The sequence below is a fragment of the Clarias gariepinus genome, chromosome 5 (assembly GCF_024256425.1).
Source record: "Clarias gariepinus isolate MV-2021 ecotype Netherlands chromosome 5, CGAR_prim_01v2, whole genome shotgun sequence".
Taxonomy (NCBI): Eukaryota; Metazoa; Chordata; class Actinopteri; order Siluriformes; family Clariidae; genus Clarias; species Clarias gariepinus.
Genome location: NC_071104.1, coordinates 15,152,501 through 15,171,796, shown reverse-complemented (window position 1 = coordinate 15,171,796; position 19,296 = coordinate 15,152,501). Strand labels below are relative to the sequence as shown.

The following is a 19,296-nucleotide window of genomic DNA, read 5'->3' as shown; positions in this document are numbered from 1 at the left end:
TTGTAAAATCTGAAAAGTGCAGTCATTCTGTACGTTTTATATTGTTTACATCAATATTTTTGTGTGTACATGTCTGTGTGATTTTAATTTATGAATATATGGAGAAACATCATGTGTACCTTTGCATGTATATATTCATATTAGGGTATTCATTTTTTTCTGCTATTGTAGCCCTGTCATTTTCTCTGAGATCATCATAATGAACGCCTTTCAGATTCTACATTGGTTTCCTTTGTCTTCTTATCATCACATAGATTTGCTCTTGAAAGAGTACTTGGTTTCTAATATAACTGTATGTATAAGACATAACTAATATAACGGTTATGTCACACACCCAGATCAGTATCATGTATGTAGAGGTATTATTTAGGCCATCTTTAACCAGATTTACTGTTACATTTGCAGAAACACAGCTTTTTCTTGTATATACAGTGGGTACAGACAGTATTCAGACGCCCTTAAATTTTTATCCATTGTTATATTGCAGCCATTTGCTAAAATCATTTAAGTTCATTTTTTCCTCATTAATGTACACACAGCACCTCACATTTACAGAAAAACACAGAATTGTTGACATTTTTGCAGCTTTTTAAAAAAAGAAAAACTAAATTATCACATGGTCTTAGAGAAAATAGACAGCACCTGAGTTAAATACATGAGTTTCACAGCAAAGGGTCCAACCTTTGCTGTCACACTGATATATTTAACTCAAGTGCTGTTCATTTTTTCTGATCATTCTTAGACCTTACAGCTCATAATGCATGTCAGAGTAAAAGAGATTTATGAGGTAAAAGGAACTGCCTGAAGAGTTCAGAGACAGAATTGTGGCATGGCACAGATCTGGCCAAGGTTACAAAAATTTCTGCTGCACTTAAGGTTCCTAAGATCACAGTGGCCTCCATAATCCTTAAATTGAAGACGTTTGGGATGACCAAAACCCTTCCTAGAGCTGGCCGTCTATCCAAACTGAGCTTTCGGGGGAGAAGAGTCTTGGTAAGAGAGGACCCAAAGATCACTGTGGCTGAATTCCAGAGATGCAGTCGGGAGATGGGAGAAAGTTGTAGAAAGTCAACCATCAGTGCAGCCCTCCGCCAGTCGGGGCTTTATGGCAACGTGGCCCAACGGAAGCCTCTGCCTCAATGCAAGACACATGAAAGCCTGCATGGAGTTTGCTAAAAAACATCTGAAGGACTCCAAGATGGTGAAAAATCAGATTCTCTGGTCTGATGAGATCAAGATAAAACGTTTTGGCCATAATTTTTAGCAGTATGTGTGGAGAAAACCAGGCACTGCTTATCACCTGTCCAATACAGTCCCAACAGTGAAGCATGGTGGTGGCAGCATCATGCTGTGGGGGTGTTTTTTAGCTGCATGGACAGGACGACTGGTTGCAATCGAGGGAAAGATGAATGCGGACGAATCCTGGACGAAAACCTTCTCCAGAGTGCACAGGACCTTCGACTGGGCCAAAGGTTTACCTTCCAACAAGACAATAACCCTAAGCACACAGCTAAAATAACAAAGGAGTGGCTTCACAACAACTCTGTGACTGTTCTTAAATGGCCCAGCCAGAGCCCTGACTTAAATCCAATTGAGCATCTCTGGAGAGACCTAAAAATGGCTGTCCACCAATGTTTACCATCCAACCTGACAAAACGGGAGAGGATCCCCAAATCCAGGTGTGAAAAACTTGTTGCATCTTTTCCAAAAAGACTCATGGCTGTATTATATCAAAAGGCTGCTTCTACTAAATACTGAGCAAACGGTCTGAATACTTATATAGGACCATGTGATATAAATTTTTTTCTTTTTTAATAAATCTGCAAAACTGTCAACAATTCTCGTTTTTTCTGTAATTATGGGGTGCTGTGCTGACATTAATGAGAAAAAAAAAAACTAAATGATTTTAGCAAATGGCTGCAAAGAATGAAAAATTTAAGGTGGTCTGAATACTTTTCATATCCACTGGAAAATGCTTTAATTTGCCATGCTTTTCGAATTGTGAAAGAATTGGTCTAAGAGCGTGAAAAATAAGTTTTATACATTAATTAGCCACCACAGAGTTCAGACCTAGATCCTACAGAAAATTTTTGGGATGTGCTAGAGAAAACTTTATGGAGTGGTGAATGGAAAGGGGTTCGACTCTCATGTCACCAATACAAGATCTGAATCCAGCTCTGGGTGGAAATAAATGCTGTGACATTGCATAAGGATGTTGAAACTTGCCACAATGAATAGATGCCATAATTAAAGCTAGAGACAGTCTTATGAAATATTAGAAATTTTATAGAATAGAAATTTTATCGGATAGGCAATGTATTAATGCATGTACAAGACAATCTGATACTGTGTAACAATCACAACCAGGCTAGCAATCTGCACTAGTTGCTGTACTGGAAGCCAATGAACTGGTAAACTGCTACTGATGTCTGTCCAAATGTTTAAGCTCCATAAAAAGGGCCAATCCACTTCTTACAGCATGGTTTTAATTTAATTTAACCTATAGTACACCATATGGCCAAAAGTATGTGGGCACCTGATCATGAATAGCATAATGTTAAGGAATAGGCAGATTAACAGGTATAGTCAGGGGCGTTTAGAAGGTTTAAATGCCAGTGGGTAAAACACAAATTTTGAAGCTTAAATTTCTATTAAACTTACCATAAATGTAAACAGCAATAGTAAGTTTACAAATACTATTTTCTGTTCTAAAAGAACTCTGAAGCACAGTGTCTAATTTGAAATATTTTTTTATTCAGTCTAAACAGGTTAAGTTATTTATATGTCAAATAAATCAATGCTGCCATTAGGTTACACTGAGTTCTGTTCATTTACGAGCATAAAAGTTTGACATTTATAGAGCTTGTGCACAAAAATGTGCAAAATGAATATGATATTAAGGTGCTCAGGATCTAGATGTCCCTGAGCGAGTAAAAACTGCTTAAGTTTTGGTTCCAGAGAATTCAAGTTTAGAGGTTAATCATCATCATCATCATCATCATCATCATCGTCATCATCATCGTCATCATCGTCATCATCATCGTCGTCATCGTCATCATCATCATCATCATCTTCTGTGTTGACCTTTCCGGAAAGTACATCCTCTATCCAGTCCTCTAGTTCCTCAGCAGAAGGCAAGTCATCATCACTATCTATCTGCATCCACACACTGTCAGCCTAGAGAGAGATCAAATCTGCTAGTCATATAAATTTTTTTTTTCTAATTTAAGGTACAGTACTTTTAATATTTAAACCTGATTTGCAGTAATGGAGATTTATCATTTATAATGGGTTCTGCAAAATATTACAGTACTGTATGTCCATTCATTTTACCACATTTGTGACCACAAAGCAAATTTGTGGTATCCTTAATTCCTTAGACCTTACTTTTATAAATGCATATCTTTTAATTTAATCTCAGCTAAGCATAAAAGTATAAAATATATAAAAAAATATATATGTAAAAATGTAAAAAAAATTTTTTTTAAAAGAGCTAGAAAGCATGTTTTAAGGGTAACATCCATCACCAATTTATTAATTTTGTTCAGATTTTAATTGAAAAAAAATAAATAAATAAAAAGTCCATTCTGAACACCGTTATTTTTTGTTTTGTTTTTTTAAACGTATGCAATTCATCACAATGGAGATATCACAGTGCATGTATTTTGTAGCCAGCTAGAAATCTTTCTTTTGTTTAAAAAAGTGTTCACTATCTATTATTTGCAGGACATATCTTGTTCTAAGATACTTGAGCTATCTCGAATGCCCAACATATTAAAACTCTACCCACAGTTGTGTCAGGGGATGAAAGCCATGCCAAAATTTCCAGCTCGGATTTTTTTGGGTTATTGTCTTGTTGTAGAAACAAATATTTTACCATCAGTTTCTTAAGTACCTACTTTACAGTATGTCACATTTGACCTAAAAGTTTTCCCAAGACTTTCCGGGGATGTGCTTTAGAATCTGGTCACCATCAATGTTATGCCAATTTGACAGTGAAAATGGCAAGCTTATCTTTTCAGAATCTTTCTTTTCAGAGAATTTATTTCTCTGCAATTACACTCAATGTTTGGAGTGTCAAAATTTACTAAACTCTCCCACATTATCTGACATTCCTCAACTGACAGTTTTCAAAAAGATATTTCTTGTCCTGAGTAATGGGGCAATTATAGGGTATATCCTCATAGCAAATTCCCTTTGTCACAGTTGATGGTCTCTTCCTGCACTGTACTGTAGAATGTTTATGGGGATTATGCCATTGACAAGAGCAATGTGCACAAATAAATTAAGTTTATGTTGATTAGAACCTTTGTATAGAGGAATAGTTACTCTACCAATATTTGACCTAAAATTTATGTCACCGCACACTTCTGCATTACTTTTTTACAGCCCTTGTGCGTGTTTCAGTGGAAACCAAGAGTGTGCTGCCATACTTACATCTGTCACATTAACTATTCCGATCTGAGGCTTGAAGAGGTCGACTTTAAATGTCTTCTCCCAGTATGGAAGAAGCTGAGGGGAAAAAAATGTAAAGCAATACAAACACGTCAAGTATTATTTCTGTTAGACTTAGTTTTGAATAAATAAGAGTTTGGGTTACTGACCAGAGGGAAGTCATCAGGATCAATCCAGACCATACTCAAGTTAGGATTATGTGTATTGTCCCGTGCAACTTCTTTCAAAATCTCCAAGAACTCATAACCATCTAAAAACAACATGCATAAACATGACGGCTTATATCAGTAGTTAATATTAAACACTATAAGCTTTACATGTTATGTACTGTGCAGTACCTGGGTCCTCCTCTTCTGCAAAGGCTACAATATGAAAACCATCCAGGTCGTCTTCCTGCAGATCAGCACATATGATTCACATCATTTACATTTGTGGGCCTGCAGTTGGATGTTTTTGCTTAAAATCACTCAGCCTAATCACAAACTGCTGAAGCTCATTTCATGATAACAGTGTACAAATGGGTTTACAGTAGGTCTTTGGTGGTTTAACATTAGACTAGTTCGATTATCTTATGGTATAAATAAATAATTTTACAGTTAAAAGGAAGGACTCCTGGTTTAGGGATAATCATTATAGAAATACTGTAAATTTGATACTAATCACACCTATATGAGTTCTTTATTTCCTTGCATTCCTTGCAATTTAAATATTTGAATAATCCTCACCCAAGTCTCAAACATGTCTTCAGGTCTCAGTTTTCTTAGTGTTGGTCTGTATACGTAAAACAAGAAAATTCATCAGAGGACTGTCCTTCTAATTAAAGCATCAAGCATGATCAAGCATAAAAACTAAATGTTTAGTTTTTATGAACATCCATCCATCAATACAGCCACTTTTTCCATTCATACTCAAAAATGTTCTTCCATTTATTTATTCATCCATTTATCCTTCCAACTAGTCAATCCAGTTACCTCCTGTGCTCAGTGATAAAAGCCACAAGTTCCTCTTCAGTATGGGGTTTGTCTGGAATGGTGACTGGTTCTTCCATGAAGGGCTCATAGAAGTCTACTTCATTCATCTTAAGAGTCAGCTCTTTCGCTACCTGAAAAATGACAGAGCATAAAATGTTAAACACAGAAAATCTTTTTCTTTGTTCCCTTCAACACACTTCTGGAAAACTTGTATAAATATTTAAATACCAAATGTATTGCTTTACAGTATATATTGATATATGACAATATTATTATAATATGATTATTTATATTATTTTCATATAATATACATCATAATACTGTTATTTTCCTGAAGTGTGCATACAACTGCATACTCTCTCTGTCTCAGTTTCTATTTATATTGTGGTGTGGGCGGGGCGGTGGCTGACGACCGTCATGCCTTGCGGGGGTTTTCTATGTGTTCACCCTGTTGGGGAAGGTTGTTTGGGCTGATGGCTTCGGCCATGTTTGTGTGTATTTGTCCTGTTGATTGTGTTCTGGTTCATGCTGCTCATTCTGTACTGTGTAAAATAGTACTTCCAGCAATTGCATTGAGCAGCAATTAAAGCTTATTCATCTCTCCAAGATCCTTTCTGGCGGTAAAACGCTAAAATATGCATATATATATATATATATATATATATATTAATAATGTTATAAATTATTATTTCACCTCAAAATCCAACAGGCACGAAATTTTTTTTGATAATTCCAAATTTCAACAAATGCTGCTGTACAGTTTTTAAAAGTTTCTTATGATTGTGCAATTAAGTCCCATGCGAAGTTAAAGATCCATCTAGATTTATACATACATACATACACTCACCTAAAGGATTATTAGGGACACCATACTAATATGGTGTTTGACCCCCTTTCGCCTTCAGAACTGCCTTAATTCTACGTGGCATTGATTCAACAAGGTGCTGAAAGCATTCTTTAAAAATGTTGGCCCATATTGATAGGATAGCATCTTGCAGTTGATGGAGATTTGTGGAACGCACATCCAGGGCACGAAGCTCCCGTTCCACCACATTCCAAAGATGCTCTATTGGGTTGAGATCTGGTGATGGTTAGGGCCATTTTAGTACAGTGAACTCATTGTCATGTTCAAGAAAGCAATTTGAAATGATTCGAGCTTTGTGACAATGGTGCAATATCCTGCTGGAAGTAGCCATCAGAGGATGGGTACATGGTGGTCATAAAGGGATGGACATGGTCAGAAACAATGCTCAGGTTGCCCTATTGCCCCCCCCCCACCCCCACCACACACACACCATTACACCACCACCACCAGCCTGCACAGTGGTAACAAGGCATGATGGATCCATGTTCTCATTCTGTTTACGCCAAATTCTGACTCTACTATTTAAATGTCTCAACAGAAATCGAGACTCATCAGACTAGGCAACATTTTTCCAGTCTTCAACTGTCCAATTTTGGTGAGCTTGTGCAAATTGTAGCCTCTTTTTCCAGTACCCGGTGGGGTCCTCTGCTGTAGCCCATCCGCCTCAAGTTTGTGCATGTTGTGGCTTCACAAATGCTTTGCTGCATACCTCGGTTGTGGTTATTTCAGTCAAAGTTGCTCTTCTATCAGCTTGAATCAGTCGGCCCATTCTCCTCTGACCTCTAGCATCAACAAGGCATTTTCGCCCACAGGACTGCCGCATACTGGATGTTTTTCCCTTTGTAAACCCCAGAAATGGTTGCGCGTAAAAATCCCAGTAACTGAGCAGATTGTGAAATACTCAGACCGGCCCATCTGGCACCAACAACTATGCCACGCTCAAAATTGCTTAAATCACCTTTCTTTCCCATTCTGACATTCAGTTTGGAGTTCAGAAGATTGTCTTGACCAGGACCACAAAATGCATTGAAGCAACTGCCATGTGATTGGTTAATTAGATAATTGCATCAATGAGAAATTGAACAGGTGTTCCTAATAATCCTTTAGGTAAGTGTAGACACACACACAAACAGACTCACAAGTCCAGGTACATGAGGAAAAATCTCTTTCCATGCAAAAATTCAATTGATCTGGTTATTGGTAAAATATTGTCGCACCAATAGAGCACTTACAGATTTATCAAAGGTGGCAAAAAACTTTATAAAAGGGTGGAACTGTTCAGCAGCTTCCTGGAAAGCCAGAAAATCTAAAAGGAGGAACATAAAGAAGAAGAAAGATCAGTTCTCCTGCCACATTAACTTTGATTTTATATAGTACTATAAATGTCCTTCTATGCACATATAATGCCATGTAATTTACATTCCGGACATTTACATTTACCTGAATGTGTATACATTTGGGAAAAGTGTAAGAACCATACTAAACTTGCCTCGCATTACATAGCATTGTGTTCAGTTTCTCCAACTGTTACAGACCCTGAAACATAAATGCAAACACTCACACTCTGCCTCCAGACTCTTGAAGTAGCCGATTACTCTGATATCCTCTTCCATGCGGTCAAAAGCCTGCAGCTCCAAAGCATTGTCAATGATCTCAACCGGATCATCCAACAGCTGCAAAAACATCAAAGTACAGTACTGTTCCATTGCACATTGCCCTCATTCAACATGCAGCACAAAAGGGGTAATTAAATAGACTGATAAAATGAGGGCTGAGGAAGAAGGAAACTGAATCCTTACATCCAGCAGGAACTCCACAAGGATGTCTGCAGAGAGTAGTCCATCATACTCAATTACACGCTCTGCCTTGAAAACATACACGCTGCCTTCTTCATGTAGACCTGAAAATAATTACGCCTCAGTGTTAATACATTACCTTATATTATTTGAAAATGAGTAATAATTTGCTTCTTTTCTTTTTTTTTTCTTATTGTTCAGACATTTCCTATTTTACCTTCATGTAACCTTCCTTTTGTGTTATCAACATCAATTTTTGGCTGGTTAGGTTAGGCAGCAACTGAATGAACCATTTGATCTTTCCAATAGTGAAACTTGGATATTAAAACACAAATTAAAACTGAACAAAACAAAGCTTGTACTGATGTTTTCCTATTTAACGAGCAGCGGCGTGCCAGGGTTTGTAGATTTCTGCATGCTGTCTGTGTAAGTTCCAAGTATCTCTCACTGTCTAATTACGAAAGACTTGGACTAAAGCCTTGCACACCCTTTGTGAGTTAACTATACTGCCGGCAGTCTTTTCTCAATCTTACCTAGTTTCTTGGCGACCTTGGCATCCTTCTCAGAATCAACCATTCCGAATCCAATGTCTTTTTCCTGCAAGACCTGAGCAGCCACCTGCAGATCAACACACCAAGACTGGTTATTTAAAAAACTACAAAGGTAAAATTGGTACAGAGATAAATTCAACCAGTATTAGTGGCTTTGTCTTTTTAATGACACTATACTACAGTATACTAGAATTTCCTTCTTTAAAACAATACATGCATGGATAAAATTTTCAAAGCCAGTAATTGATGCCGTAAATCAACTAGCATAAAGAAATTATGACTCATGTCTTTAACATGGCCCTTTACTTTTTACATTTTATAAATTTTTACAATAAATTTTTACATTAAATTAATTTTTACATTAAATAAATTTTTACAACACTTATCAAGTATAATATATACTATATGGCCAAAGCCAAGATATATGGAAACCTGATATGCCCAAAGTATGTGGAAACCTGACAATCACATCAATATGTGTTTTTTTCCCAAATGTTGGCAAAAAGTTTGAAGCAGTTAGCGGTATGGGATGACTTGGTACAGTATGTTATAACATTATATTTTCTCTTAACTGGAACTAAGAGGTCCAGACCTGATTCAGCATAACAATGTCCTTGCGAACAACGCAAGACATGGTTTGCCAATGCGATGTCACACTACTTAAAAACTTTAGGATGAACTGGAACGTCAACTGCACAGCAGACTTTCTCATCCAACATTAGTTTTGGAGCATGGAACTATGCTCCAAAATGTAGTAGAAAGCCCATTCCATAGAAATGTCAGGTTAAAAATGATGGGTACCACATAGTTTGAATTAAACGGAAGATAAGGGGAAAACAGAAAGGGCAAAAGCTTCCATGAAAGCCTCCCTTTACACCTGTGAATTGTCCACTTTTATCGTATTGGTTAGATTTTATTTTCTGCAAGCTACTGAAATAAAAAAATATAATAGCATAAATGTCAGTAATATGTGGTTGTTTATTCCATTTTCTGAGCACCTGTCTGCATACTACAGTATAAATCAACACAGTTCTTTGTATATTCCTGCTGTGGCCATCCATACATGGTGGTGCTCCTAAAAAAAATTGCTAAACTTAGCGTACATGGCCATCTGAAGTCCTCGTCGCTGAGTGGGCACAGTATTTAAATAAACTGTCCGTCATTTATAAAGAAAATAAATTTTGTTATTCAGTATTTCGGGGCAGTTTTCAAATCGCAAACAACTGCGCCCACTCAAACAATTTGGATTCACTGAACAAAAACAACATGTGATATAGAGGTGTGAAAAGCAGTAACATGTTGCCTGTGTTCCTCTGCTTTATGATTTTGTTTGCTCTGAATAGGCTATTAAACTTCTTGTGTGTTGTTATTATACCCACATGGATTGTTATTAATTATATTAATTGACTGCAGTAGTAATGGTAGAATCTTTTCGCAGTAATCCTGTTATTGACTGTTGTACCGCCATGCAATTATATGTACACAGATGCGTGTAAATTGGGAAGTCATGGTGCACACCTGAAAATAGGGCTCCCCCAAAAGCCACTGTGTAATTTGAACCCTGGTCTATTATAACAGTAACGGCAAGACTAAATCTGGAATGGGAAAAAAAGCACACATGGGTATGATGGTCAAAGGACCACAAACTTTAGGCCATACAGTGTATTTAGAAACATATTGTATTGTCAGTATACAGCCAAGTTGAATATATGAAACCTATTACCACCTATTTATTAAACTTTTTTTTGGCAATGGAACATATTGTTTAGTTCTTACTAGGTTACCAACAGAAAATGTCTAATAAAAAACAGTACTATTCTCAAGCCATGCACTGTTGGTCTAAAATGTGTGAAAGGACAGACACAAGAGTAGCTAGGTGCAACATCTCCCAACTGAAGCATGTATTTAAAGGCATTCATGATGTCCTAAGAATAAAATACAGCACTCCCTGGAGTTCCTGATCAGAATAGCAATTGCGAATACAAACTGTGCACAGTGTTCTTTTCTGTAGATCAGAGGTGAATAACTTTGGGAGGCAGGAAACAGGGAACTCTAACACAAGCATTTGGCAACTTGAATATCTTAGCAGAAACTGAATTTTTAGTAAAATGCTACTTGTGTTATACACTGGATGGACAATTATTTTCTTACACACAATCCTGCAGTTGAGGCCCTTAAAACTTCCTGTTTTGTTTTTTTTTAGTGAACATACTATATATAGGGCTCAGGATTGTGCAGTATAGAGTGACATATCTTTTATTTTCAGCACAATCTGGACAATATGAAAAAACATGTCTGAGCGAAAAAATAGGGTCACATAGGAAAAATACATAGCACAAATACACATGATCACACTGGTTGTGTTTTTGGTTGGTTCTATGACCAAAAAGATAATATGGTGCTCATTTTAAGAGCTCAACATTTTTTTGCGACTTAATCCCATAATGCAGTAGAGGAAAAACTGATGCGTTATAAAAGTAAAAAAATAACTGTCCTTCTACCTGACATATCTGAAAAACCAACACACAACGGAAAGGCTTCCATATAAGCATACTTACTGTATATATATATATATATATATATATATATATATATATATATATATATATATATATATATATATATATTTTTTTTTTTTTTTTTTTTTTTTTTTTCATTATTGCTGGCACGGATTTGTGCCACTTGGGTTTTAAGGGTTTTAATTAATTACTGATTGTTGTGTTTATGAATGAGCAAGGATGGAAAATTATTTGCTCAATGACCAGTATTAATAGTGAGTCCACTCCCTCCCCATTCCCCCACTGCCACACACACACACACACACACACACACACACACACACACACACACATTTCTTGAAAATAAAGAACATTATTTTGTTATATATGACATGACTTTAATTCCAAATGTTACATTTTGCACTAACTATTTCTGGTTCTGGTAATTACCTCATTAGATTCAAATGACATTCAATTTCTCTCTGTGTTTCTCTTACTCTCTCACTCACTCACCTCCAGCACAAGCTCAGTCATTTGGAACTGTTTCTGCAGCTCCTTGTTGGTCGGCACTGGTTCATGGTAGAGCAGGCAGAGCATGTCATATTTCTTCAATGCTTTGCGGTAGTTCTTCTCGTCTATGTCTAACACTCTGTCCTTGCCATCATAGCGGGGGAACTCCAGGCCCTTCTTGGCCCAGGCAAAGGCTGCCAAGCTCAAAAACACAAGTACTACCAACCATGGTGTCCTCATAGCTGCCACTACTACAAAAGCACACCGGTATTAATCTTACACACACACACACACACACACACACTGCTAGAATTCTCACACACTTAGGTCTGTCAATTTTAACGGAGGTCAGAGAAGCTTCCCAGGTAAAAAGGAGCTAAAATTCCCCAAAATGAAAAAAAGAAAAAAGAAAGAAAAAAAGAGTTCAGATTAAAAGATTCAATTCTAGAAAAATGTCTGCAGTAGGTTTAAGTTTAAATATCAACATGGTCTTATGCACCTTTCCAAAGGAAAATCAGGTCTGTCCAGCCTGTATCTCTCTTTCTCCCAGTCTTCCTAACTGTTTCCGTCTCTCTGTTGGCTGGAAACAAAGCACAGGGCTATGAGGGGGGATACCTTACATAGCAGCAGCCCTCTGACTCTCTCCCGGGTCTTTTTTAGGAACCCAGTTGTTTCATTGCTAAAAATACTTCAGCTGAACTGCAACAGCAGGAACAATGTGGAGGACTGTCTCTACTTGTAGGAATGATATTTTATCATGAGGTGAACATGACTACTTGATAACTTGCAGTATCGCTGGAAAGAAGTCATAATTAAGGGCCTCGGAGAAGTGTGTGTGTGTACATTCCAGAAATTCATATACTGGAATAAAAATCAAACTGCTTATACTTTAAGTGATACCATTAGTGATAATAATAGTTATTATCAAACATGCATTTCTACTTTAACTTTATGCATGCATATGAGAGCATGCATGCAGAGGAATAAAGGTCAGTGTAGTGAGTTCTCTTTACTCATGGCCATTTAAACCAGACAGCTGGGAAATTAGCTCCTTAATTGGAAGGTGCAACAGGAGAAGCCACAGATATTTTTTTTTCCTTAAGAAGCCTGCTGCCTTAACCCTTCTGACCCTCAGAGTGTAGAGAAATCCTCTGAAGAGAAAGGCTGATTGGAACCAGACAGCTGCAACTTAGCAAAAGCAGTTAAACAAAATTGTGCCATTTTGGAGATGATTGAGTCCTGACCTATGATTAATTTCTGTTTCAATTAAGTGGATTATGAGGTCTTTTTATCCTAACATTAGATTTGTTTTGATTTATTACAATGTTTTGCTCATGAATATGGTCAGTAATCATGGTGAATATCTCGCAGGTTATTTGTGGCACAGGAAACCTGATACTCAAGGCTTCTCATTGTTATCTAGGTGTTAGAGTTGAATCTACACCGATAACTGTGTGCATATATTCTGTCAATTAGTTGTTTGTAACTGCAGTCTTAATGCTGCCTGTTATGTTAGACAATTCTGTTACGATTTTTGAATTAAATAATGCAAAAATTGAGATATTGAAATAAAAATATAAAATGTATTAAAGTGAGAAGAAGCAATAAACTTAAGCTAATCAAATTTTTCTTTTCTTTATTACTTTGCGGTGAAGGTTTATAAGGGCATCCACTGTAAGCAATTTGTAGAAAATCCTTCTTTTTTCCTTTCTTTCCCACATTTCTTTGTAATTAATTGACACTCACTTGCTTCTGATGTCAGGGCTGTGTAAAACAGAAAATAAATAGAAATTCTTCTGAAATTTATTTTAAAAGGTTTTTTTTTTTTTTTACCAATTAGTTAAAGAAATTAAAACAGTAATAATAATAATAATAATAATAATAATAATAATAATAATAATTATCATTATTATTATTATTATTATTATTATTATTAAGGAATCGTTTTTAAGGTTGTGGAAGAGATCTGCATTTTGTTTTTACTTATCACTAAATATACATACAGATTAAAGCTGTTTTGCGCTCATGTCTATTGTTAAATGTATTATACAGATAACAATGCACTTAATAATTGGTCCTATTTAGATTCAATTATTTTTATATTTGACCTTTACCATGTTGAAGAAATCAAGCTATGATGTCTGCAAAAGAGTGATTTTTGGAAGTTTATTATAGGAAAGAATATAGGAATGTCAGCATGAATTGTGCATTATTGTACATTATTTAACCATTACCATATTTTTCACCCTTTAACTTAATGCTTAATACAATTATGACATTTATACAATCACAGTAATCATGATGCATCATTCTCTGTGGGTCCTTCAAGCAGAATGTGAAGGTCAGGGTGAACAGGGTCCACTAAAGGTTCTGGCGCTTGGGTTGGAAATGACGTAGCTCTGGTTGTATGCCTGAATCTGAGGTTGGGAGCTCCATTCTCCTTCAATGTACTTATGATAGGGGTCATTGGAGTGCTCTCTGCGTTTGGACTTCACTGTGCTGATTAGAATAGCCACCACAATAAAGGCAAATATCCCGATCATTACAACTAGGTACCAGATAACGTTGTCAAAGTTTTCTTCAGCCAGTCGCCCATTTAGGTAACGTTCAGCCTGAGTGTTATTCCATTTCCATTGCTTCAGGAAATCATTCAGAGCATGAGTTAATGAATCCTGCAGGTGGAGGGTCAGGTTTGTCCAATCAGGTGATAATGTCATCTAATAAAAAAAGAAGACAGAAGAGGAGTAAAAAAAAGGGGGTTCTCTGGGGAGTGAGGTTTCTCTAGAGTTTTCTCCTTAGTTTTTATCTTGGAGTTATACAAGACTAGTATTGTTAACAAGGCAATCTTGTAGTTTCTTGTTTATTATTGTGCAAATAGTGTGAATGCATGGAATGTGTGACATTTAAATCTATGTGAGAGTCTTAATAGTTTAAAGATGTGATAAAGAGCCACTGGGACTAAGGCTGCAATAGTAATATGGAAGCTGTTATTTTATTTTTATATATATCATATCGATATTACGCTCCAGCTTTCAGACATATTAGTGTGGTAAAACTCCTTTCTGTTCAACAACAGCTTGTATGTAACTAGTTTTAACCAGCTTGCTTGCTTGCTATTTTAGGGCTGCATAAAACCCTAGGGAGAATAAAAAAGTTCACAATGCAGATTACACAGATTAATTGCAAAGAAGTCATGGTGGAGCAACTCTTTCCCGCTACACACAAATTTTTTTTAGCTAGCTAAAAAAGAAACTATTTGACAGACATCTTCATGTGTTCTGTAAGAAAATTTGATTGGTCTAAAAAATAAAATAAAATAATAATAACAATAAAAAAATTATAATAACAATAATAATATAAAAAAAAAAATCAATAATAATTATATACAAATCTGCCAATTATTTTTTTCTGGATTCCTGGACGGCAGTCTGTCTGATGAAAGGCTGTCCTGGCTGTCCATATGTACAATCTTCTGTTTTCACACTTTTATGCACTGATTGATACTCATCTGATTAAATAAAACATGCAGCACTTCAAGTGCAAACTAAGCAAGTCTTATATTTTTGTAAAATACTACCTGATTATGGGCGATATATATTTTTTGCCCTTTTAAATAAATCACTTTATAGATATTTTATATCTGCAAACATAAATTCATGTATCACTCCAATGATATGATACATTATAATATAGTATACCATGTGGAGAAAACTTAATTTTTTAACATTATCTTTTGAAAATTTTACTGGAATTAACTACAATGGCCATATGTAGTATAAACAAAAAAAAACTAATAATGTCAGAGTAACCCAATTAATTATTCATTATTAATTATTATTATTAACATAATATCTTAAGTACTCATTTTTAATTTCATGCATGGGTATTTTTTTCTGTCTTCAAAATGCTACTACTAATGAAACAATCATAACAGCATATAATTACACAGACCAAATGGAAGTTTCACCTTCATGGGAGATTTTGGCATGCATTTTTGTGTGTATATACAGGTGCATGCATGCAGATTTAAATAGTCTTTAATATCTACTGACCTTTTTTTTAACCGCCATAGATGGTAAAAGACAATACTATTCTCACCAAATCCAATGTTCGACAGTCTCAGGTAATCTAAAATTAGACATAGATTATAGCATATAAAAAACTGCACTGGTAGGATGTATAATAAATAGAAACCACTTATTTTTAATAATTATAATAAACTTTTAATCGGACTATCATCAAATCATCAGTGTATTTTGAAGGTAAAATAATAATTAGGTAATAATATTTTCTATCTGTTCATAAAGTAAAACTTTATTATAACTGAATTAATTTAAGTAAAATAAATAAAAATTATTTAAATTTATGAATTATATTCTTTAGTTTTGAGTTGTTTAAGATTCAACACTGCATTTGGTTAAGACATTTTCAACAATAAAAAAATAGATAAGTTATGGACATTGAAATTAATCACATTATAGAGAAAATATTATTAAACTTACACTAGTTTTAGTTCCAGTGCTGTTTTTATGTGCAGGAGCAGGTGATCACCAGGACCAGGGATTAGAAGTTCCAGGAACTACCTCTTACTTCTTACACTATTTAACTACATTCTGTGTTTGTATGTGTGTGTGTGTGTGTGTGTGTGTGTGTGTGTGTGTGTGTGTGTGTGTGTGTGTGTGTGTCCCACTTTCCCATATCAGCTTCTTACTGCTCCATTATAACAAATCTCATGTCTCAAGGGCATCTTTACTCAAGGGCATCAGCAATTTCTCTGAAAACAAATTACAAATCACATTTTAGTTCATTAAAAAAAAGCTCATGAAGGCACCCAGAACTAAGTGCAGATGATTAACTATTCATGTGCTGTATTTAAGTACTGTATATACTCTAGATACACATCCGCAGGTTTGCTATTTCCTGTCATTTTGCCAACGCCAATGTCAGTTTCTGTCAGTCTCTGCACCTTGAAATTCCCTGTCCTTGATCACACTTTAAAGTGGGTTGTTTGACAGTTTTGGCTTCGTCTCATAACATGTACCATAATCTTACCATGATCTTATACACAACTCCACTCCTTGCAGACGATTCTTGAACATACTGTACCATTTGAAACTCCAGTACAAATGGTATGTTATTGAGTTTACCCTTGGAGTATCACTCTTTCGCTCAACAACCACATGATCACTGGCAGGGTCATGTTGGATTCAAAGTCCATCCAGAGCTTATTCTGGGAACACTGGGCATGATGTGGTGACACATTTTGAATAGGATAGGCCAGTGCAGGGCACCAAGCACATAATGGTCATTTATATTAGCAAACCACTTACTTTTGAGAAGTGGGAGGAAGCCCACATGAACATGCAGAGGACATTCATAGAACATCAACATTGACTGAAGACAGTTGCCAGTCTCAGTCCCAGTGCTCAGGGTCAAACCTGGTTTGCTGGGATGGAGCAAAATTATACACCATGGCTTTACTCTCCCCTGCACATTTTATTTAGCGCGTACCTTTAAGGAGTATTGTATTGTTTTTAAACTATCAAGTTAATGGCAATGCAAAATGAGAAACAAATATGTAGTACTGTACAGTATGTTAAGTATACACTGAGTTCTCTAAGTGGAATTGTGTTTTTGTACAATGACAGAATTGATTTGCTTGTGCTATTTTACCACCAGATGGTGACATATTCAAAGTAGCAGAGAACATACTGGTCATTTATGTTCGTGCTGTAAATGATACTGTATAATCATAAAAAAAGAAAATAACATGATAAACATAAACAGAGGAAATAAGTGAAAAGGAATAAAATGCATACAGGAATAAGTAATGCTTTAAATTATCTCCACTCCTAAACCACATTAATGTATTAATTCATTTAGACTAATAAAAAATGAAAATGTAATTTCATGCCTAAATCATGCACATCTATATTTACAAAGATTGATATCCATTCCAGGAAAGTATCCTGAAAGCCTTTAAGCTGGCACAGCATACCTGTACGCAAAATACAAATCATACATGATGCTGAGAAATGTGTACATACAATGAGTTAATACATTGACATTCAGACATTTTACAAATACTGTACTATATTGTTTTCCAAAATATACAATACTGTGCAAATGTCTTGAGCCACCACTAATTTCTTAAAATTAATAAAATTAAATGTAGATTAAAGATTAAAGAAATGGGAACAAATGTTTTATTGAGACATGCTGCAAAGTGCCTAAAACAGTTTATGTAATAACCTTAGCAGTAAACTGATTTACCCTCTTGTCTGTTCCAACCACTCACCGGCCTGATCATCTATCCTCATCTGCACCGGTTTCTTACTAGTTGTTAACGCTTGAACACTTCTAATGCTTTTTTTCCCCTTCATAGTTCACTGTGTGGCTTAAAAAAACATTCCTCTGAGACTTGTCAGGTACAGGGATTAAACTGAAAATGAGAGCCAAAAACTTGCCAAAAATGAGAGTGAAAAAGTCCTTCGGGAAGCCTGGAGAACTATTCTTCAAAAATACAAGAAAGTCTGGAGATAGAAAGCAAAATATTTAATAATACTCAACCGAAAACTACAAAATTATAATACAGCTTCCATGTCAGTGCATCTGGTGTAATATTGTGTAATTGGAAAGTTAATGCTACTGCAACTAAATCATCCCCAAACAGACGCACCATGCAAGCTTTCAAAACCCACTCTTACTCATGATAAGGAAGTAGTAAAGAATCATAAGCATGAACTGGACTGCAATTTCTCTACCACACAAAACACAAAAACGTACAGAAAGGCACAGCTAAAGAAAAATAGAATTCTTAATAATTCAGCTTGTGGCTTTTGGAGAAAGAAGGCTTGTAGAGAACTTCATACACTGAAGTACAGAGAAGGGAGGATCATGACAAGCAGGGTGTTACACGCCCTTGATGGAAACATGAATTGAGCAGTAGCGTGGTGTATTGTATATTATTGGAGAATAATCTCATCAGCTAAGAAACTAAATCATCCGTAGCCTTGAAAATGAAAGATGTTTAAAGACTGGATCAAAACAATAATGACAACAACAACAAACTTCATACTATAGATGTATTTTTGAAAAGCATACGCCCTATCCAGAGTGACTTGTTTTACATTCGAGCATGACATGCCTTTCTCAAGGGATCAACAAATGGCAGGTTGGCCCTGCCGGAGTTTATACCTGTGGCCTTACAAGCAAATTCAAATTCAAATTTTATTTGTCACATACACAGTCATGCGCAGTACAATATGCAGTGAAATGCTTAGCAATAGTCCAATGTCTTCACTACTTAACTACCCTTCATTAAGCAACAAGTGCAATGTCACAAAAGGCAGTAGTGTATGGATCTAGAGTTCATCCTGAGAAAATAAATGCAAAATAGGACGCAAAATACTTCCTCAATGGAAAGCAATTAAAAAACACTTTATTGCGTCCATTTTAAGGGAATTATTTGTGCAGAGACTTTTGCTGCATTTGTTTAAGCCCAGAGCAGAACAACAGTAAACATGCATATATATATGAGGTCACGCAAGTTACAGGAGAAAAATGCAGGTGATACAAAATGCTCCTTTTTTTCTATTACATAGGTTTACTGAAGGAAGGTAGGTGGCCTTTTTGATTATTGCAAAATTA

The 19,296-nt window shown here is 35.8% G+C and overlaps 2 protein-coding genes across 3 annotated transcripts; both read right to left on the bottom strand.

The window, feature by feature from the left end:
- Positions 1–2,734: 2,734 nt before the first annotated feature.
- casq2 (calsequestrin 2) lies at positions 2,735–12,235 on the bottom strand. 2 transcript variants are annotated; one of them, XM_053496741.1, is made up of 12 exons: positions 12,146–12,235; positions 11,650–12,022; positions 8,621–8,705; positions 8,091–8,191; positions 7,853–7,964; positions 7,524–7,597; positions 5,427–5,557; positions 5,181–5,226; positions 4,794–4,848; positions 4,605–4,705; positions 4,438–4,512; positions 2,735–3,177 (listed from the first exon to the last, which is right to left on the bottom strand). In XM_053496741.1, the coding sequence occupies exons 2-12, from the start codon at positions 11,884–11,886 to the stop codon at positions 2,977–2,979; spliced, it is 1,218 nt and encodes a 405-aa protein (XP_053352716.1). In that variant the 5' UTR covers positions 11,887–12,022; positions 12,146–12,235; the 3' UTR covers positions 2,735–2,976. The 2 variants fall into 2 exon arrangements, with proteins under 2 accessions (XP_053352716.1, XP_053352717.1); XM_053496742.1 differs by lacking the exon at positions 12,146–12,235 and having other exon boundaries at positions 11,650–12,138.
- Positions 12,236–13,798: 1,563 nt separating this feature from the next.
- On the bottom strand, positions 13,799–16,262 carry LOC128524688 (potassium voltage-gated channel subfamily E member 2-like). Its single transcript, XM_053497402.1, has 3 exons — positions 16,149–16,262; positions 15,699–15,774; positions 13,799–14,363 (listed from the first exon to the last, which is right to left on the bottom strand). The coding sequence occupies exons 2-3, from the start codon at positions 15,714–15,716 to the stop codon at positions 13,989–13,991; spliced, it is 393 nt and encodes a 130-aa protein (XP_053353377.1). The 5' UTR covers positions 15,717–15,774; positions 16,149–16,262; the 3' UTR covers positions 13,799–13,988.
- Positions 16,263–19,296: the final 3,034 nt, after the last annotated feature.

Bases quoted from the DNA above. Each gene is read 5' to 3' on its own strand.
- casq2 (XM_053496741.1), bottom strand. From the start codon at position 11,886: ATGAGGACACCATGGTTGGTAGTACTTGTGTTTTTGAGCTTGGCAGCC. The intron at 7,965-8,090 runs GTAAGGATTCAG...ATGTTTTTGCAG, and splicing joins TTGTGGAGTTCCTGCTGGAT to CTGTTGGATGATCCGGTTGA. The intron at 4,706-4,793 runs GTACTGCACAGT...TGTTGTTTTTAG, and splicing joins TGCAGAAGAGGAGGACCCAG to ATGGTTATGAGTTCTTGGAG.